At 40.5% G+C, this 23,294-nt stretch overlaps 1 protein-coding gene across 4 annotated transcripts in view; it reads right to left on the bottom strand.

Moving 5' to 3' along the window:
- Window positions 1-23,294, bottom strand: part of ppp2r2bb (protein phosphatase 2, regulatory subunit B, beta b) — a 66,045-nt gene that overhangs the window by 15,772 nt on the left and 26,979 nt on the right. The window contains exon 1 of one of the 4 annotated variants that reach the window (XM_072661806.1): window positions 19,057-19,552. The exons of 2 other annotated variants lie outside the window; for them this stretch is intronic. In XM_072661806.1, the coding sequence (XP_072517907.1) occupies window positions 19,057-19,126 (70 nt within the window). In that variant the 5' untranslated portion in view covers window positions 19,127-19,552. Of the gene's footprint in view, window positions 1-980; window positions 1,423-19,056; window positions 19,553-23,294 lie in introns of those variants that run through there. One more of the 4 variants, XM_072661807.1, reaches the window with a different exon arrangement.

Below are 23,294 nucleotides of genomic sequence, written 5' to 3'. Positions count from 1 at the left end.
ATTGTACACTTTGATTAGAAACAGTTTAATTGCAAAAGAGAAACTAAAACAGATATCAAGGACAAAGTTGGAGACCACAAGACAAACAGGAGCAGGATATATTAGGATAGATAAATAAGCTTGATATATACAAAATATGCAATATGTGTCAAACATTGATACAGAATTCAGTATAATTCATTTTTGTTTCACAGATGGACACACCAGGCTGTTGCAAACTACAGTTTTCCCTGTTTGCCTCCTCCCGACTGGCCCTTTTATCTTCTGTCGCCTCACCTGTATTTAGTAACAGCTTGCTCTAAATAACGAACAAGAATACCACTGTGAGCGACCCACGTCCTAGCCCACAAATGGCTTTAGCTGTTTCAAAGAATACTGCTGCTGGACGTATTCCACTGTGGGAAGTTGCTGTGTCTAATCCCTTGCCCACCAGAGAGGAAAAGTAGGCCAGAGTGGGATGGTTAATTAAGGAAGCCCCTCAAACGTCTGAGAACCCCAAAACACAATGGCTCGGGAAGCTTTCCTGTAGCCGTCTGTGGTCCTGTATGTTCAAATGTCACCAAACGCCTCTGTCTGCATGTAGGTTGACGTTTTCTCCCAATTACTGAATGCTTTATTATGCAAACAGATAACCGGTACAACAGTCGGTTCCTGCTGGTTGTTTGAACAGACATGCTAGTTCCTTGAAGATAATCGCTAGATCCCATGCTTAATGAAGTTGATTTGAAAAAAAGATTTGCATTGTGAATGTTCCAAACAAAAAAGAAAACATCAACCTCCTCAAGGTACCCGTAAGCAAAGCAGGAGTGTTTCTGGTTCACATTACCATGGCAAAAAGATAGCTGGCAAGCACACAATGCTACACAGTCACACTCACTATTACAAGAGCATCGAAAGGGATCTGTGGAAGGTATATGGACACATAGTTGTTCACCCTGGTTCTTACTCCTTGAAGTGTATGTGATGCAATTGATTCCTACCTTTGACACATCTTCCTTGGTCCTCTTCAAGGAGATGCATCTGTTTCTCTGGCTCTGGAATGCACTGTTGCTATGCAATCCTTTCGAGAAAGAAAGGGCACTGGCTTTACTGCGCTTAACTGCAATTCTCTCTCTCTCCTTCCCTCCCTCTCTCTGTCCTATCTTGCTATCGCAGGTAGCTATATTTGTAATAGTATTGGATCACCTCACATTTGATCATCTCCTCACATTCTCACAGCGTGGCAAGCGCTTCCAAAAGCGGTCCGCCGGCCATCATTTGCATGAATCCGAGGCAAACAAACACGACGAGGCTTCTAAATAATCCCTTTGTTCCTTCAGGAGCTCGTCATAAGCAGAGTGAGTGAGGAGTGAGTGTGGAGGGGGGTGTGAAGAGAAAAAGAGAGAGAGAATTGGAGAGAGAGAAAGCGCTGGATTGTTGTTTTTCACCCTGACATATTTCTATGGGCTTTTATATGCTCTGTGTGGAGAATTTAGGTGCAAGGTTTCCATGACAACCCTTTCCGGACAACAGAAAAAAACAAGCTCTATGATTCTTGCGCAGACTTTGTTTTTGAGGTTTGAACTGGCAGCAAACCAAGACTATTTGGAGCATTCACATCCAACTCAGTTGGCACATAATTCTATTACAGGAGTATTTTCACTACTGGTGCGGACAACTGAGCCAACATCCAGCACTGTCCTCCACAACTAGTGGCAGAAGTGCTTTTGCTTCTGCAGCACATAGGTTTTGACAGAAAGCTAAGACCATGGCTCTGGGTGGCCTTTGTATTTGTCCACAGACCTTTCTTAGGCACTCTCGTTAATTGTGCTAGATCCAACAGGCTTGGTCAAAGGGCTGAGCTGTACTGTACCTCATCTTACCACTAGCATAGTGCAGTGGTTACTGGGTCTTGGCAACAGGGAGATGTAATCAAATATCTGTGATGACAGCAACCCAATGCTGGCCCTGGACAACAATAACTAGCTTTGTTCAGAAAGAGAAATTATACAGAGTTAGGATGGCCTAATTTAATTTCATACATCTTACCATATAATCTTAAATAATTAGGACTGTCACACTCAAATAGATTTAATTGTTTTAGATTTTAAAAAGTTCAGATTTTGATTACAATATTAAGTCTAGTCCCACAATGCTTGATGGTAAACGATAGTATGGCAAAATACTATTACAGATACCAAGGGCTGGTTTGCCAGATTGATTAAGCCTAGTCTTAATCTTACTGCCTAAATCAGTTATTATTACTGTAGATTTAGATGTTATTAAATGAAATAATTCAAATAAAAGCAGCCACTAGCCATAAAAACTGGTTGATTTAATCCAACCTCTAATATGGATTTTTCATTGTCTGCTGTGACTTTATATTAAATCCATATTGCAGCATGAACAAATAAAATAGTATGCTAATTATTTTTACTTCTAGCTGCTATAGTGAATAGTGATAGAAATGATTTTTTAGCTGAAACTTTTGTAGTGGTGCTACGCTAACAGTGGTACAGCTTCGAGAATGCTAGTCCACAGTGACAAAGGGGGAGCTATTGTGTGCTGGGTTAAAGCATGTTCTTTCAGACTGTCAAAGAACATTTGTGTTAAGAGCTCTTGATGCTGCAGTACAGATACTCACTGTCTCCTTATGGACAACCTGATGTGCCTACTTTCAATCTCTCTCTCTATCTTTGTTCCAAACACACAAACACTCATACCCAGCAGTGATGAGCTATTTCACTAATTTTTGCTCACTGCTCACGCTCACTCGTGCTCTCATGAAAGGCATTACACATCACACCCTGTAAAAGAGTCTTCTCCAGTGCTGGAGCAGAACAGAGGACTTTGTTTGACCCACTTTGCCACAGATGTGTTCTCTCAGTGGATCTTCCACAGAATGCCACATACCTCATATACACACACACATGCATCCACATTGACCAGGATTACTTCATTCAATGCACTGGTTTAATGGTGTGTCAAACAACCACATCACGACATATACAGCATCATAGGGTGTAGTACATAGTGGGGGTGGTCCGGGGGCAGAAATAATTACATCTAAATCATATTCCAATTCCTCACGGAAGCTGAATGCCAAATGAGTTCTCAGAGACTCGAAACATGCTGACCTAATTAGGCCCCAGGAGAATCCAATTTTCTCACTTCTTTTCCGAGCATTTTTCATCGTTATCATCAGCAGGGAGCACGATAGGGGGAAATATAAAAAAAACAGGACACAATTAAACATTTAAGGGGATATGGAGACGCTTTAGGGGTTGATGGGAGGCTACCTTGTTATCATGAGGGGAAAAAATAATTTGAAGCCATTTTATGGACTGTGTCTGGGTTCGCGTTGAATGTATCCCACTTTGATAGCGACAGCGCTTCTTTGTAGCCTCTATAAATTGGTGAAGGGGTTAATGGAGTGAGGCTACGGTCTGGCCTGAAAATGAGGCTTATAGACTCAGCAGAGCAAGTGTTATTAGGAAGTGCGGTTTCCATGTCATTATTAACACATTAAACATGTGAGGAACTGGAAGGGAAAAGCTAATTAACAGAGCCAGTCTGATGAGTGAAGTGAGGCTTTGTCCTGTGATCATGCCCAGTCTGGCACACACGTTCACACATATACCCACCAACAACACTTGACTGCGTAGGATCATTGTGCAAACAAAGAGGCTCATCCCTGGTCATGCCCCAGTGACTCCTTTTCTTCCTTTTCTATTTTGATGAAAATACTGCATTGAAGATTTATGCATAAAATGTAAAATGTGGACACTTTTAATTGGGGATGCACTGATATGAAATGTAGAAATTGAAACTATATCTACCTGGACTACCATTACAAATAATATATTTAATTAATTAGAGTATTAAAAATGCAATGAAATGAAATAAGCAGCTCACTGTGCATGTCTGGAGTTAAATAAATACATATTTAAACCTTTTTGTATCATTGCGCTATTTCTACAACACATACTATACATATAAGTCTACAGTCTTAATTGAGAAAGTCTTGTAGGAAGACATTGTATAGAAACACTGAAACCTGAAGGCCACTAATGTTTCATATTATCCTATTTTAATTCATTGGTTCTAAGCAGCATTTTCTCCAGTTTTGCTTGAGTTAGTCTAAATATTTTCTAATCAGGCATTTGAACTAGAGCCAGGTGGATAGTGACAATTACTGATATCATTGCTAGTTTTAAGGAGTATAATATCCGCCAATACAATTGCTTTATTAACTTATGTGTCCAATGCTGTCATACATAACAGTGGTCATTATAATATAATACAAGTTTCAAAGTTTCAAAGCAAAATCTATGCTTTACTGACAGATCTGACGCCCAAACAGATCAATCTAAATGCTAAAAACTGGTATATATATATATATATATATATATATATATATATATATATATATATATATATATATATATTAGATAAATTAAATATTGGTTGGACCATCGGATTGAATGGCTGTACCCAGAATCAGAGTGCATTCATTCATTCATGTCATGCTTTCTGTGGCTTATTACCATGCAGTCATATCTGTCTTTCAGAACATGCTTTTGTTTGTATACATTTCTTATAAGCTCCTCTAAAATCTAATTCTTTTCCTTCTCTCTTATCCTTCTGTCATTTGTTACCATGCAAGATTTCCATTTCGCTTTCTAAAGGCACCACAGACCTGCCAGGCTTTGACCAACCCATTCTTGCTTTTGACAGTTGAATGGACAGCCTGGCAGACCTTGAGTGGGAACGAGACAATAAATCACAAAGCCAGCAGAGCTCACAAATACTGCAAGGTTAGAGGTCACCATGAAGCATGAGAGCAGACTATCCCTGATAACAGAAATCCATCTCAACGGGCTGTGGAAAAAAGAAGCAAGTTCATCATAGGGCCCAAGCACTGCTTGCTCTCGTATTATTACATGTGTGCAAGAGAGATTGTTGATCCAGTGTGCTCCGCTAGCCATCTTCAACTCACTGATTGCAGAGGAGATTGGATCTCTCTGTGTCTTCTGTACACACAGAATCAGCAAAAGATGAAAGGCTAAAATTAGAATGGAACGGATGCAGATACCGCTGGATCCCAGGATGGCTTGAAATTGAGGCTGCAAAGGGCAACAGGGGCAGGGGTAAAAAAAAGGGAGACACTATTTCATTATTAAAATGAAAGGTGATATGATTTCACTTCTGCTCATATAAAAGGAACCAGGAATATGTCAGGAAATTATCAAATAAAACAATCAAAAGAAGCAAGTCAAAATGGATTTTTTTTTCAACATAAATCCCCTACTTTCATTGCATCTTGCAACATCCAAGGAAATTGAAAAAAAGCCAAATCACAACTCGACTGACCACAAGAGAAGACATAGGAGGTGACATTTTTTATAACACAATATTGGGAACAATGCATCAAATATAAATATATCTTCTGTATTAAATCTGTAATACCAAAGTAACAGAACAGCTTTTAGCAACATTTTTTCCTCAATGCTGTTTAAATACTCATTTCTTTACTTTCAATTTTACTGTTGAAATAAAATTAGTGATCTAAATTATTTTTAGAAAAAAAGCTTGATTATAAACAGTGCACACAAAAAGCTCAAATTCCACATGCTGGTCTATTTTACTATGGACACTATGGACAATACCAGTCCTTATAGGCAAGTTTGTTCACTTGTATAGCCATCTTTGAAATGCCACCAGGCAGTTGGCGTTTGGCTCAATGATGCACAAAAAACGTGATTCTTTCACGTTTTGACTACTGAGAACTATCTCACATGGGAGACACATAACCAGCATAACCAGCATAACCAGCAAGCTGATTGGCTTATTTTGCCCAAAATAATGTTTGTTGACTGCTAAAAGAAATCATATTTAGAATATCTCTGACAATACTGACAGCACACATGTTTTATATGTACTGGCAAAAAAAGGGGTACCCTTAGGATAGGGATCTCCCCAACCAAACTTACACACATCATGAAACAACAAGGAACAAGTTAAACTACCTCTTCGGCACCTTTAAACAAGATGCCTACCATGCATGAGTATGTAAAACATGAACATGTGGTTACTAAGCTAACCATGAGCAAAATGCCACCCAAAAACCTAAAAAACATTTTGGACTCACAACTGGTTAAAAATGAAACAACTCCTGAAACACCCTGCGCTAAAACCTACTAAAAAAATTTAAATAAAACAAAAAACAAACACAGAAACTAAAAAATGTCTCTGAATGTGTTGCAGGCACTGTTGTGTACATATTAAGACCAGGTAACACCCCAAATCACAGGGAGAGAGAGTATGAGAGTATGAGTATTCAGGATGACATTAAACTAGTGTTTCCTGCATTTCTAAACACCTGCATGAGTACAAGATTACTGTGCAAGGTTGCTGATTTATGTGCGTCAAACAGATTTACTCTAGGATAATCTCACCAGTCACATCCTGTTCTTGCTTGGCAGATTCACAAATACACAGTGAACCATGTCACTGTCTGTTTCATAACACAAACAAAACTCACTTTTCTGTTAGAATTTAACCTTTCACAGAACTTTGTACCAACAAACATATATTGTAAATATATTGTGGAAATGAGGAAATAGCTCTTTTCTGTGATAGGAATTTAGAATGGCACAGTGTTTTAGATTAAAATGCCACCGTAAGCGCATCTTAAGTTTAAAAACTCTGTTATGCATTTTTTCTAGTAGAACTTCTCATTGCAGATATCAGTCATGGCTTTTTAATGACTAGTTTTTTACTATTGACAGCATTAGATCTACAGATCTAAAAAATACATGTCCTTAATGTAATTTTGATTAGTCATACCACACCAATGATTTAGATGGAATCTCACTTTCTCTTATCTATAATTACATTTTTACTAATAAAAACATAAATTAAAATTCCTAATTATTTTTTACAAGCAGAAATTGTCATTTCTGATATCTACACTGTAATTATGGCTAGTAAAGAACATTATATTTACTAGTCAAAACCAAATATCTACATTTCAGAGATCTGTACACATCATGACTGCATGTTGCAACTACTAAATTAGAGATATCTTAAATTAGCATTTGCACTAGACAGAATGTATGAAAGGTTATGTGGACCTGAAGAAAACATTTCCTAAAATATCTCAAATATGATGCATATATTTTTTGTGTTCTGACATGCAGCTTTATTTAAAGGTTTAGGCATCAATGGTCAATTTACATGTTTTTGATTGTCCTCTACAATTCCAAAGCAGAATTAGGGTACTGTTTATTTGTCTAATATAACAACAACAACAAAAACAAACAACAAAAATAAATGTAAAAATTGTAGTAAGAATCATAAGACATGAATCATAAGAATCATGGATATGATTGAATATATGAAAAATATACTTTGACACTGGAAAGGTAATTAGAATGCTGCAGCACATTAGAGCTAGCTAATGTCATGCACTGTTTTGCCACTGGCAGACACCATATGTGGCTCTGCTTCTAAACCAAACCTGCTCGACAGTCACTGATAGGTTCAAGCTAATACCATCCACTGATGGTCAATGCTAAAGCATGGGGTCTTTAATGCCATGGAGGTTTCCTGTCACTACCTCCTGTTCTGGGCCATGTTGACCTGCAGCACTAAGTGGCTTAGACAGCCTTGCTAATCTCACATTCGGTGACCGACAACCACAACCACCCATAATTCCCTCCCGCGGTTATAAATAACCAATCCCTTTTAGCCCGCAGCCATGTTTCACCCCACCACAGGCACAATTTCAAACAAATCTATTGTCTGGTCTGAAACGGTATTCAATTGGCAAGGCTAGATAGCATATCAGCACAGGACAGTCAATACATGTGCTAATTTTTTTTTCACTCAAGCAGTTGGGGCTAATATGCCAGAATACATTTTTGTCTCTTCTTTGGTCGCATTAAGTCTAGGAATACACATGGTGGAAACATCATGGAAAGTGTGACCAAAATAAACATTACATTGTTAATGGATAATTTAACAGTTTCACTTAAACAAAAAATAAACACATGCCCCTGGTTAAGCAGAATATCACAGAGTTTTGGATATGGATCTCAGCTCCTCGGGCAAAGGTCAATCTTACAATCTGATTTTCCACATCTCTGTAACAGAGCACCATGCAAGACATTAAAAGCTAGAAAGGGTCTATTTCCATCTGTTCTGGGGCTGTGACTGTCGTGAACCTTACACAGACTCTAGAACGGCAGACTGTGTTTTTCTTGGCATAGTTTAATAATGAGAGTACATGGAACATGGACATCCCGTGAACCCAGAGAAAAGAAAACCCAGCATAACCAAAACAGGCTGTAAAACAGATAAATTCCAAAACTTGATTCATTAATTTATGCCCCCAACATGTACAGCCCACCCCAGCCCACTCGTAAAAGCCTAGTCACAGCAGGAGAAATGGTAAAACGTGTCGACAGCTGCTGTTAAAACCGAAACACCAAGAAGCAGCACATAACCTCCAGACTCTGCTAGTTCCCAGGAAAGAGGTTGCTTCACAAACTATACTGTTGCTGTAACGTAAACCAGTCGCAAAATGCAGAGCTCATCATTTTTTGTCTGCCTCAACCAAAGTCACATATTTAGCCTACTAGGTATACATAAAAGAACAAAGTGAAATGCCCAAATGCATTTCAAGGCACCTTTAAAACATTTTCAGCACCAAAACAGTTTCATACTTCAATATTTCTAATATTTGCTAATCTAAACGCTTTACATGGGAAGTATTAAGAAAGTCCAGTATGACCAGAAACATAATACTAAATCTTGTGAAATCTAAATGAAATGTGGATAAGTGCTTTGTTTGAACATAGCCATGAATGCCAATGCAGACAATAAAACACAGCAGGATATTCAAATGAATCAGACTGTGTTTTTCCAAAAACCCTGACACTAACTGCTCCCTCTTTCAGTGTGCTGAGTGCATCATGCAGAGGAGGATTTTCTTTGGGAATAATGAACGTGCCTCCTGGGGCTGAAGCTGAAAATATTTCTTTTCATGAATAAATCTGATGGAGTGGCCGGGGGGTGTTTGGCTTGGCAGCAGCACTTATCGAGGCCTAGTCAATAACAACCAGGCCCGGCTTCCCCATCTAATGATCCAGAGAGATTACATGTCTGCAGTGAGGAAGCTACAGCAGCAGACAGTTTGGTCAGAGTTCTTCGTCCGCCCACTGTCTCTCTGTCAGAGAGGCCGCATGCCTAAAGCAAACATTGCATGCTTTGAGCTCCCAAAAACAGTGAAATGAGTCGAGTTGATATGCTGGGATTGTATTAAATTGTAAGGTTTCATGCATTTGGCTTTTAATGTTCAGGCAGTCTTGAATAAAAATGTAGTGAAATGTACATCTTTGGTGACCTCCACTTCTTCTTTAGAGTAAAAATGAACTGATCAAAGAAAAATGATAATGAGGCGGCATAAAGAAGAGAGTTCACATAATGATAAATCTTTAATTGATCTCCAGATCCTATTTGAATTTTTTGCTGGGATAATGGTTGTCATCTCCCCCCTCAAGTCAGAGCAGAGATTTTAAACTGAAAGATGTAATTGGCTTCACCGCCACAAACAGAAACATAAGACCTCCTGCTGAGTGCTACGTTTTTCTGTTTTGAGAGTCCCCTATTCAAGGGTACACACATTTTCAGGCTCTTTTCCACATTCGTAGCAAATCTGCCGTCTCAGCTGTATCTGCCCGACAAGCTTGATTGCTTGTACGTTTACAAACTTGCACTGCATTGCAGCTTTCCCAACTGCAATCTGACCCACACAAAACTGCCATATCAGAATTGTGCCATCAGGTTAAATACACAGATCCTGACTGCTATTCCCTGGTCTCCCATATTTCAGTCAGGCTTCTTTCCTGCAGGCAGATTCTCTGTGGCACTGGCACTAGCCCTCCATTGTTCCCTGCCAGAGGCTTGTCAGAAGCTGTAGTCTGGTGGGTATGGGGTAGGGGGGGCTGGATGCTGACTGGGGGGATTGCAGTGAATATAAAGGTTTTTTTTTGCTGAGCTCAGGGACTGTAGCCGCACTCCACGTTCCACTGCAGCGGTGGAGATAGCCCCACACAGAGCTGCTCAACATAAATAACCCTCTGCATTGACAGCAAGAGAGGAGCCGGATCGATCCAGGTTTACACCAGTGCAGCACAACCAGACGCACATAAAGTTCGCTTATAGACGGCTTACGCTAAGCAGATAAAAGCGATGGATACTATGTTACTGGAAAAGGGCTTATCTTAATTGTGTTTTTCAGTGATCGACACTGATTGATTGCCTGCTGTTTGTAAACACTGCTAATGGTTTATATTATGTGGACCAAATGGGGTGAGGGTGGCATGACCGCACCTTTTGATTTTTGATTAATAACTGCAATACTGTTTTTCCACAATACAAGGCACAATACACTTTGTTTCTGTGAACAATTAAGCTGACAGAAGCACAAGTGCAAATGTTACAACTTACCCCATTAGAGTTGTTGTAACAGTCTGAGACTCAAAGGATACAAACAATTGATTCTATGCAATTCTATGTTAAGTCACATTCAATGAAAGTGGAAGCTAAGACCAGAAAGATGGAATATATTATGATATTTGTAGTATGTCTTTGTGCTGCACAAAAAAGGACTAATTAGGAATACATATCTGATTCCTGTGAAAAGTCCTAAATGACACTGCTGTCATTGTTTAGGTTCACCTAGGAGAACCTAAACAATATCATGGTAAACTTTTTAAAAATACAATGACAACCACTAAGTTACCACATAGCAACAGCCTAGCAACAGCCTAGAAGAACAAAGCACATAACCTGCACAACCATTCTTTTTCTTTATGTTCTTCAGGAAATGCACTTTTCTTGTGGCTATATGGAAATTTATCCATATCATACAACCCCAATGTAAAGTAATGACTGGTGCTACAAAAACAATTAGTTATGTTATTTTTGTTTTACTATTTCATGCTGTAAAGCATTCTAAGCTGCCTTTTATGTACGACTATGTGCAACTAATTTATTAATATTAGTAACATTAATTTCTAACACATTATCTTCTCATTTAATGAGCAGGTTCTACACAATATACATTCTATAGTCAGATATGGATATGCCTGCATATTAGTGCTTGCACTGTATAATATTCAATACCAGTTATATTTAATAATTTGAAATTAAACATAGAACAGAAAGACAGAAAGAGAGAGAGAGAGGAGAGAGAACAAATACAACATCTGCCCCACATTAATGAGGCTTGATGTAAACTCTCCAGGATTTGCTCATAACCAAGCAAGAGTCCTTTCTACCACCACTCTGTGTACTGGCACTATTCAACTCAATTATCCCAACATCTGTGACTGCTAGTGCCCCTAATGTGTCTTTATTGCATCCATACGCTGGTATGGTAAGGAGGGAGCTGGGCTGGTGTGCATGCATGAGAAAAAAAAAAACACAGGTGCTTCCCAGACTCTGCCGTGACAGATTCCTCTGATTCACACTCCAAGGCTATACCAGCTGATGCCAGCATGCTGCTGCTCACCACCAGGCCCACACTGTGGAACCTGCCTGTTTAAGCACACCAGCTATCATAGTGCCATCTACTGCGCTAGAATGGGTTGAAGCCCGTTGACTATTGCAATCTGGACTCTCATGGCAGCTGCCAAATGCTTTATGGGTTTTGAGTGTGTATGTGTGTAGTGGGGCTGAGACCAGAGGGGATCTATTTAGCCTAGTTCTTGCTTGTTTAAATTTTGCAGTCTCAAGTATGGAGGGTTGCAGAGGGTGCATTAGCAACAGAAATTGAATAAGGTATCACAGTCTGCATGGGGAGAGAGCACTACACTTGGCCAGCAAAGCAAAATTGTTGCATAAACTGACTTTGCAAAACTAAGTAAGTAATTGTTATTGCCTATATCAATGATTATGCCCATTACCCAAATAGCCCAAGTGTACTGGGCTTTGATTTAGTGGATAGTACCAGGTTTTAGGAAGGTAGTAAAATCATAGAAGCTTTTAACTAATCCTTTGGGGAATATATAGATAATAATGGATTGTGTAAAATGTTCATTAAACAAATCTCATTTGCATTAATGGGTCAGAATCTGCTCCTTGAACATCACTCTCATCAAGCCATAAAAAGCTCTTGTATAAATGAGCTCATAATGACAACTTGAAGAGCCAATAGATTTCAAGTTAAGAGCTCCATTTCAAGGCACAAGGCTCCTAGAATGGAGTGCAGTCTTTTAGAGTAGTTCTAGGGATACTAAAATGCCTTGATACTACAACATCGTCAGTGATACATCATATCCAGGCCAGTAAAATTGCCACAACATAAGAAGTTGACTGTACATGCTTGATCTTTGAAGCAAACAAGTAAGCCCAAGGCTGAAGAAGCTTTATCACACAAGCAGGGCAAACCCCAGCTCTGCAGGCAATCCCAGTGGGTTTGGGTTAAGAGTTAGACTGTATGTGCCTTTGCAGCTGATGAGCTGGATCAAGAGGGGGAATTTACTGCCTATATATAACCACAGTAATCGTGGCCCATATCTGCACAGTGGTATGGCTTTCCTTGCAAGGAAACCATCTTGAATAGTCAATTGTGTTACCTTCTGTTCTACAGGCTGTTGCTGTAGAGTGAATTGTTGTTCTCAAATGTACCCATGTACTGTATGGGAAGTTACTGAGAAAGCATACCAGACGTAGAACCACAGTTTCCCCTTACATTAAAATGGTTGCCACTTTGATAACATGCAGTTAGATGAAGAAGTAATTATAAATGTCAGTAACAATAATGCAATGATTCCTACCTGTTTGTCATAGTGTTTTGTCATAGTGTTTTCAGAAGAAAGAGCTCTTGCACAGAAGACAAGAACCATGGTGCTAGTAATGCAGCATGGATTGAGCTAAAGGAAAAATTGTGTGTTATATACAGTGCACATACATACTGTGGACATAAAGAGAAGCATTAGGACGCTAAGAGCCGGTTATACAGTGCCGTAGGGAGTCAGAAAGGGGAGCCAGAAAGAGGCATCAGCAATCCGAATTTAATGAGCCTGCACAAGAAGGCCACAATCTGCTCACAGGACACAGCTTCTCCACGGACATTCCCCTCCCTTCCTCTTTCTAGCCTCCAGCAGAGCAGTGCTACTGTAACACTAACTTAGGGTCAAGAGGTCTGAAGGGTGAGTCTCTCATTTGTGCCAGTGAGGTAATAAATAGTAAGGACTCTGAAAGCTCACGCTTGACGGTGAGTGTTTCTGCATCAGTTCTTCAAGGTAGGATGGCCATTTCAAGAGGGTCCACTGAGAGAGGCTGAGAGATGTGCTTAGCTACAGCTATGTGTTGATGAGTCAGTGTACCACTATTAGAGGATTACCACTGAGGCATTCCATTTAAATCCAATCATGGCTGTATCATCATGACTGTATCATGGAATACTCAGAAGTGTCAGAATAATCATTCTGACACTCAGAATACTCAGAATACTCATACATGGAGTACTCAGAAGTGTCAAACTAAATTGACACAATTGAACAATTGCATAACATCCCATTTAAAGATTTTAGAAATATTATTTAAAATATGCATTGTCAATATCCTGCAATCCTGCTGATCATTTTAGATCACTCAAGAGAGCACATTTTAAATGAGTAATCAAATGTAATCAAGTAATCATGATGTTCCCTTTGGATCGTCTTCTTCTAATGACCATCTTCTGATCCTGAACCTGTTTTTATTCAGATAAAGGTTATTATCTTATTGGGAAAATGAAATGAAATAATAGAAAATAAACAATACATTAAATTAAAACTAGTCAGCCTCATTAGACCCACTTTAGGCATGAAGGTAGCAACAGTAACAGAGCACAACTTGGCATCTATAATCAACTGCTGTGGTAATGAACAATGTAAGTCACTCACTTTTAGCAGTCCTCTCCACAAAGGGCCACTGTTAGTACTGAAACTGCTTTCGGCGCTTCACAACAGTGACACTGTGTGTTTTTGCTAATTTGCCTGGTCATGCTGGGCATTGGTAATTCTCCTAATGTCAATAAGACAATTTCACCTTTTCCTGAGATCAGTGAAACAGCAACCTTATGCTGCACACATGCTAAACAATGAACACTTGCACTTTGCAGTGTCCCACTCCTGTCTTCCAATTGTGCCTTACATTGATTGCTGCTAACTGTACTATGTAACTTAGGTAAAGTGGGCAGGCAAATCCTCGTGAGAGGGTTTTATTTGTGTTATTTCAGTAATATTACTCTACCACCTCAGTCTGCATGACTATCTCACTTTTATTGACTGTAGCACTTAGCTCATTCAGAGATGCAAAAAAGCATATTCTTAAGTGGTTAATTAAAGCACAAATTCCACTTCCTGGCTGTGGGGGATCCCAGGAGCAATAAGTATCAATTCTCATGTAAAACTGCTTAAACTCATGGTGGATTGGAAAAGGACGGTGAGTCATGATTGTTGGGCAGTTATAAAATCAAAATAAAATGAGAATGCATTGTTTGCTCTGTTGTTTTAAATTTTAATAAAAACAAACGGTTCTGAATCTCATCTTAAAATTTGTTCACCGATGTCTGCAAATGAGCTATGATGGCAACAGACTTTGAGATTCCTTAGAAAAGTCTTCCACCTAATGACAAGAGCTTGATGCAGATGCCAGAATGGACAGCAGCTGGAGCCAATGAGATTATGGGATGAGCTCAATTAGACTAACAGTCATCATGCCACTGGACAGACGGAACTTAGAAACAGTGTCACGGATGATGCTACTTGGTGAAAAGGGCACTAGCACAAAGACATACATGCCCAAACATCCACACACCTTGACACACCCGCCAGACCTTGTTAGCGTAATAATTATGCAGATGCATGCTCGCTCCCTTTTTGTAAACACAGACAAACTCTGCTGGGATTTAACCCATGCAGAGACAGACAAAGGGATGCCCACCAAAGCATATGTCTGAGGCTAAAAGTAAACATGTACAGTGTGAACACAGCACGAAGACATAAATATTCACTCCTTAATTATAAAGAGCTGATGCCAATCAAAGTCCAACATAAACACGTCTGCATACGCTAGCTTAATCCTCAGTGATCCAACACATGGCGTACCCCCTCCCTTCCTCAGTCTTTTATTCGTAGTAAGCTGCTTTCGCTGCTTTTAAGAGTGATGCCTCTTTCCAGACGAAAGTGTTTTGGAGTGTTTCTCTTTGAGACATGTTCCTGCTTGAGAAGAAAAGCTGAATGTTTTTAGGTCAGCCAGATCCCTGGCTAATAACATATTTCGGTTTACTTTATTTATCTCTTGGTAGCTTCCTCTGCCTGTTCTTAAAGCTTCTTTCTCTTCCTTTTGAACTTCTGCACTGTCCCAGGAGAGCCAGCCTTATTTTAGGGTTTCTGCAGAAGGCAGGGATGGGGGGAGCATCTCCCAAGATAGCCCAATCTGAATACTGTACTCACTCGACCTCAGCCTTCAATGCAGACGTGCTGGTTGTTGTGTTGTTTCTTCACTTCAGAAAGATGTTGGAAGTTACACTCTAAAGCTCTGGAGGAGGAATTCATATGTATATATGAATATAGTTCCCTTATGCGTAATTCGGGAGGTGATTATAACAGTTCGGTACACTCTTGAGTCTACAAACCAATCTTTGCAGGGTGTAAACAAGGACCTATCAGTCAAAATGTGGTGTCAAATGCATGTGCCATCTTCTAATATTTCAGTTGTGAGATATTTCAGAGTAATAATGTCCTAATAATAGTAAAGGTTTCTCTTGTACATGTATGTTTCTTACTGCACATTTCACAGTATTCCTCTTAAACATTTCTGAAAACAGCAGCTGCCCTTTGTGTAAAAACAAATGGTCCACAAGTACTTTCCTAAAAGGACATTAAAGTTGGTCATTTTTTCCTTCTACTCTCAAGCAACCATTTCATACATATGAGATTCTGTTGTGACAGCAGCTTATATATAAACTAACTTTGGCCTCAGTGCATTTTGAGTTTCTCTTAAATATTTAAGTTTTTTCCTTTTCTTAACAGCACTCCTGTCCTCCTCTGTTTTGCAAGAATCTGTGAACCCGTTCCACTTGCCAACGAATGTCCAGGAAGAGTCTGGAGAGGAACGGATGAGCCTGCTAAGACGCTCAGATCAGCTTAGAGAGGGAGCCTTCAAGTCCGTGACCCTGCCTCTTCCATTTGCACAGGACTAATCTGTACTTTTACACTCTAAACAATAAACTTTGCACACACACACAGCCTTTTTGTGGGCTTGATGTGGAGCTGTGAAGTTTTTCCATTTTGAAAAGGTATAGGACAACACCACTATTTGTTAATGCAATCATGAGAAGAGGCTTTGTATTTTTTATGTCTTTGATCTTCTGCAATACAGAAATCTCAACCTCTAAGTCAAATATTATTTAACAGTTACAAATTGTTTTGGTGCTGAAACTCGTGTTTACTCGTGAAAAAGTGTATTATCGACTAAGCTACTATGCTACTGTTTAAACATCATTTCCCTTGATTTGCATGCAGGCTTTCGCAGCGCTGAGATCACAAAGGTTTTCGATAGCAAGCCTTTGTCAACTTTTCTACAGATGCTTAGATTTCATCTGTGCCTTTGTGTCGCGGTTTTCATTTCATGGTGTAAATTTGGATCGTTGCTCTCTCCCTTTCACAAAGATGCTGACAGTGACTATTGGACCAGAGCGCACCAATGGAAAACACCAGCACATTAAAACTGCTTTAAAAATGCATAAGTCATCATTTATTCATCTCACTGTTAAAACCGCAGTGGCATCAGTGCGTTAATGGTTAAGTATTCGAGATGAAGCTTCTCACAGCTGTGACCACTTGTGAATTTGCTGTTGGGTTTTGTAGCTTATGTAACTCCAACATGAAAAAAAAAAATAGAGAATAAAATGTTCATGTTTATGTCCACTGTGTGGCTATCTAACCCCTAAAAATTTCAAATGAAGAAATCTTCAGCAAAATCAAAGACAACCAAGCAAGTAGTCAACATACCTACTAATGAGCTAATGAGCTAGCACCTTCTCTTCCACATCCCCCCCCCCTCTCTTGTCTATCAAGTATTAATAACACAGTGTCAGTATGAAAGCTTCTGTTCCCAACGAGCAATCACTAAAATTATAACATGAGTCTAATTTATCTCTCTTCTTTGCACAAGAATAAATCTGCCCGCTCTGCAGTGGTGGGTAGCTTCAGTGGTGATGGATGAGGGAGAAAAGCACCTGCATAATTCAGAGTGTGGTCTGCAGGGAGAAGTGAACTGGGCTTTGGGGGAGGATAGGAGCCAGGAAGACAACGTGGCTTATGGTGGGATTTTAATCCCCAGGTGGGATGGGCCTCGCTCTCTAGGTCACTGGGTGAAGCAGGATCGTTCAATCGACAAGGCCCATTTTTAACCTTGGGTAAAGGGTGTGGCTGGATGCAGTGTAATCCTGACATTCCCCTCAACAGTTTAGTCCCCTAGAGAGCTGACTACGTGAGTGTTTAGGATGTTCTGGACCGGGGAATGGGGGTTGGGCATGTGCTTTTGTGAGAACAGCACTTGAGCAGACTAGTAAGGATCTAGCATCATTGTGTACTAGTTCGCTGGTCAGATGTAATAGTTAAGTTGTTCAAGTAATACTTCTGCTCCATTGCTGAGGTGATTCTTAGAGGTTTTCAACAGATCTACAAACCTAATGTATACTGAGGTGACCAGTACACAAGGACAATATCTAGGGTTACAAAAAGACATCAAATTCATTAAATGAATGTAAACAGATTTAGATTGGATCAATGTGCTTTACACTGATGTTTAATAATGTCATTACTGCACTCTAGAAGATCAGACTGTACTGTACTGTATCTGAATGCACTGGGATCAGCAGACATGTACATGCAAATGTCAGATCAGTCTACACCCCCCATATCTGTGCATCCTTAAAAAACACCTCCTATTGCAATAAAAAAAATGCATACACATAACTAAAACTATGCTTCAGCCCATTTTAACTTGTGAGCTCAAACTCATTCTGTAATTTTACATTTACATCCATTTTAGAGCCTCTCAATTAGTTTATGAGAATCACAATGATATTATTCCATGAACATAACAGTATTAAATTGTACAGAAAGTGTGTCAAAAAAAATCTGCAAGTGGCTGGATGTGAGCAAGGCGAATTTTTGGATTTTTGGAGAGGGCTGGCGTGACCCATTAGGAGCTGGAGTGCGCTGGATTTCAGCAGCTGGAATCCCTTCACATCTGTCTGTCTGCCTCCCTGCCTTTAATCTCTCATTTATTGCTCCTCTCTCTCTTTCTCCCTCTCTCTCTCTTTAGGCTAGGCTCCACTCCTCTAGGCCCTTTACATAAGGGGCTTTACGACACTCATCAGTGTCTCTTGGCACTGATATCCAATATTACCTGTTCTGTTTATATAGTCCAGGGCTGACGCATTCTAATCTCTAGGCTGAACAATAAATGATAATATTATAAGTAATTTATGCAGTATTTTTTAAAAGAACTCAACTACTGACGTCTGTGCAAAACTGCCAGACCTGGCACACACACACACACACTGGCACACACATTTCCAGACGCTGCAATATGCTGGTTTCAGACTCTAAAGTTAGATGGATGGCTCATAAACCCAGCCTATGACAAGCACAGGCACAGAGTTACATGTATAACAATCCCAGACTGTACACATAGGCTATATATACTCCTGTAGGCTTTACCAGAGATACTAGTGTGACATGGGTGATGAAATAAGCACAGCAACATCTAAAGCTTCTTACTGTGTTAGGCTGCTTCTATTTTTGGCCAACTGTGCTACAAGGAGGTACAATGGACATGTTTTGGAGAAAAGGCTTACACTCAAACGACGAGTCATTACGACTCTTTCACGCAAATCTACCACACTGTCAAGCATCTTTACATAGCTGAAAACCGGTATATGGGAAAAGCAGCCCACAGCAAGACCCCCAGAGCGCTGAAATGACCATGCTCGCTAAGAAATACCTTCAGTTGCATAGTTGTGGTCGCGGAGGAAGCTGTTGTTAATCTTGCGGGTGTCTATGTCCTCGTCCATTGAGAATGCGTTTTTACGTTGGGGAGCGAAAAGTGGAGGAACCGGGATCCATGATCCGCCGCCGGCCGTTCAGAGGCGCGCGGACATCGTCCTCCAGAAAGCAGCGAAGGCACGCGACACGGAGGAGGGAGAAACGAGCAACCCAGTCCGCGAGAACCAAGTCCGTGCAGTCAGAGCAGTGGCGGCTTCACCGGGTCCGCAGGGTCCACAGCCTGGGTGTGTCAGTAAGACACGGAGCCCAGACAGAACCAGGTTTAATGGCTGGGCGACAGGCGAGGACAGACGCAGAAAGGGCAAAGCATGGCGGGAAGACAGCTGTCACGGAGGGTCTTTCGAGTTTAGAGACTTCAAAACGGTGAGCGGCGAGTTTCGCTTCAGAAGCTGCGGCTCGGTTTTCTGGCCGTCGTCCTGCCTGTGATGGAGTGACGCAGCCTGCAGCGCTCGGGTTCACTGCGATACAAGTCCCGCCCCCTCCCTCAGACTTAGTGGGATACGGCCACGCCCTCATTCTAATTCCATGCGACACCGGCCCCGCCCCTCCCGCGTTCTTTGTGCGATTCGGTCCCGCCCCTCGTACCAATTTACTGAGCGAGAGGAACCTCCCCCTCCCATAAAATTACTGCTTTAGAGACGTCACCCCCTCCCCACAAACTCACGGAGCTAGAATCACGCTACCTTCCAAAGGCACACTGCCATAAAGGCTCCACCCCTTTCTGTCTTACTGATACAAAGGCCCCACCCCTTACTTCCCTACTCACTGTCATAGAAGCTCGGCCCATTCTCTAGAGCAGAGGTCTTCAAACAGTGTCACCACCATAGAGGTTCCACCCCTCCTACAGTGTTATTCAATGGAGGCCACGCCCACCACTAGAGGCTCTGCGATAGAAGCTCAACCCTCGTGCAGACCCCGCCCACACAATTCTGCGTCAGAGTGCGGGGGACTGCAATGGTAGAGTTCTGTAGAGGTCTGTTCAATGCTGAGACAGAAAGAGTGTGTGTGCGGCAACAGAGATTGGTCAATTTAATGTTGTGGGTATATGTGTGTGTGTGTGTGTGACTGTAGGCAACAACACAGCTCAGTCCATTTAATGGCATGGGTGTATCGGTTACACACAAAGACAAACAAGTATATCTGTAGGCAACAAGAGGCCCCTTTGACTGTGTGTAACTCTCTCTCTCTCTCACATACACACACACACAGAAAGAGAGTCTACAAAAGAATGACTCATTCAGTACTTCGTGTTTGATGATGCTCATCTGTATGCTCCTTTCTCAACGGAGCAGTGTTTATATTTGTGTGAGCATCTTTCCTCAGTATACCCACAGGCAAGTCCACACAAACACACACATACACACACACACACACACACACTCCCATTCATGTTCCCAAATATGACACTTGGCTGTAAGCACTGCTAATGCAACCCCCTCTTGTCTCTACATGTTGAAAGGTTCTTGCATTGCACAGGTCATTTAACACAACACTGCTCACACACTGCACACAGAATAAATCAAACCCATTATCTCTGCTCCACCATAATGCAAGCCGCTGGAGCATGGAGCACAGTTCCTGCTTTACCTTTGTCCAGCACCAGCTTCCCCCCATCTCCAAATCCTATTGCCATTGCTCTGTGAAGAATGAAATCCTCTGTAGCTCAAATCCCTTTAATTAGGAGATAGTCCGCCCCGTCAAACCTCCCCAAATAATCTTGATACCAATTCCGATGGAATTACCAAAGCTTCTTTAGGCACACTCAGTGGAGGTCTTAACCTGGTAATACGTGTTTAATAGGATGGGAAGGGTTGAGAAAAAAGGGCTCCAGCTCACTTTTCACGTTAACTGCTTGTCTTTCATTTTTCATTTTTTGGGGATGGAGTAGTGCACTAAAATATATAATGATACATCATTATAATGATACATCAATATACAATGATACATCATTTCATGATACATGCTGCACAACAGAAAAATCATTCATTCATTTTTCAGTTTGATAAGTTGATCTGTGAATTTTGACAATAACTGGACAGATGTCAATTTTTTAGCTTGGAAGTACAGCTGGGCAATTTGACAATATTTTATCGTATCGTGATAAATGATGTTATTGTGATAATATGCTTTTCTGAGTTACTGTTAGTGCTTAATAAGCACTGATCAGCTGCAGGTTTCAATACTAACAGTGTAATTAGACTGGTTTAATTAGATGAAGTGCAGCAGATGTTCTGTACTCAGTACAGGAGAGGAATCTGAATAATAGTTTATAGGGATCTCATCACTACTGATGTTTTTAGTATGTGATTACATGTATCGTGATAAATATCGTGTATCGCAAAACAAGTCTTTAAATATCATGATATTGTATTTTTACCAAATCGTGCAGCCCTACTTGGAAGTAACTCAAAAGTCAGAGAATTGACACCTGTATTAATCACACGCATATAAAATAGTAAACATGTTAAAAACATTTATATAAAAACAGCTGTGATTCACCCAGAACATCATATAAAAGATTTATATGAACAAAATGTAGATATTTCAAGATTTCATTTTTACATATAATGGGACAGGTGCTTCAGGGACCAACAGTGCACTAACACCTCCACACATATACACTCACACTTAAATACCTTTTGCTCTCTATCACATTCACATCTCTCTCTAACACACACACACACAAAGATCTGCAGGCCAGTGCCCCTGAGAGCAAGCATTTTCGGGATAATGGGAGCAAGCAGAGAGAACTCTGAGGAGGTCCGGGCTGAGATCAATAGCGTGCCTGCTTTAATTAACACTCCTCCATACCGGACACACAGCCAGACCAGCAGCAGGACTGCCAGGTTTGGGCAGTGTGTTGGGGGTGGGTGTGCATCTATGTGTGTGTGTCTGCGAGAGAGAGAGCATAAAAGAGAAGAAATAAGGCGAGATGCCTCCATTGACCGCTATAAAACACATGCTCTAATCTTGGGCTGGGATAGCTCGGGTGTACAGTTGCGTTCAGAGATTTGCATATACTAATCATGAACATAAATGTCATGGCAATACTGGGCTTTTTCTGGGGCAGAACGATCATGCAACATACCGTTTAATAGAAAAAATGGGAGTTACTAAAATCAATACAGGGCCATAATTAAACAACCAATTAAATATACACATTAGATTAGTGGTGCTGAAATTCCCAAATATTTTAACTTGCAGTGGTTAAGGCCACTTTTAAGTTCCTGTTAGTGATAATGATGGACTACAACTGGTAGCTTCTCTGTGCCAACATTAAAAGGGTTTGTTGGACAGCACTCATTAACTAGCACACAATACAATGGAAAAAAGTCAGATTTCAAACGACTGCAGATTCCAAGATCATCACTTCAAACAACTGCATTAAGTATAAGCTGTTACCTTCAGCTGAGAGGAAACTTATTCGGATGGTCATAAACAACCCAAGGACCATCAAGGCACATGGCCTGACAATCTGGAAGCTGCTGGAAGACCTGTTTTGCTGTTTACAGGAAACCCCTTCAAGCTGGACTAAAGTTTTCAGTTGGCTACATGGACAAAAATGTTATCTGGAAAAAGGAGTTTATGGTAAGAGACAAAGATTAAGTTGTGTAGCCACAATCACCAGATGCATGTTTGGAGGAGTAAAGTTGAAGCATTTAAGCCCAAGAAAACTACCAACAGTGGTACTAGTGTCATGCTGTGGGGCTGGTTGCTGCCAGTGGAACTGGTACCTTGCGCAAAGTAGATGAAATAATGAAGGAGAACTATCTCAGAATTCTTTAAGTATAACCTCAAACTATCAGCTAGACACTTAAAACATGGACAAAATCGGGTGTTCCAACATGACAGTGACAAGCTTTTGGAATGGCTTTCCCAAAGTCCTGACCATAACCCTATCAAAAGCCTATGCCAAAAAAACAATAAACTTAATCAAATATCCAACCAGAATTCTGCCAGAAGCTTGTTGTTAACAAAAACATCTGGTCAAGGTGAAACTTGCTTAAGGACATTTAACCAACTATTAGGTGTGCTGTGTATATATAACTGTGACCTTCTGTCAATTTCAGATTTTTTGCAATGAAAGATGTATGTTGTACACTTAATCGTCCCTAGAAAAAGAAGAGAAGTCACTGAAAGCCCAATACTGTCATGACATTTATGTTGAAAATGGGT

This window comes from Salminus brasiliensis, chromosome 18 (assembly GCF_030463535.1).
Source record: "Salminus brasiliensis chromosome 18, fSalBra1.hap2, whole genome shotgun sequence".
NCBI lineage: Eukaryota > Metazoa > Chordata > Actinopteri > Characiformes > Bryconidae > Salminus > Salminus brasiliensis.
This window is presented reverse-complemented; position numbering and strand designations above follow the sequence as displayed.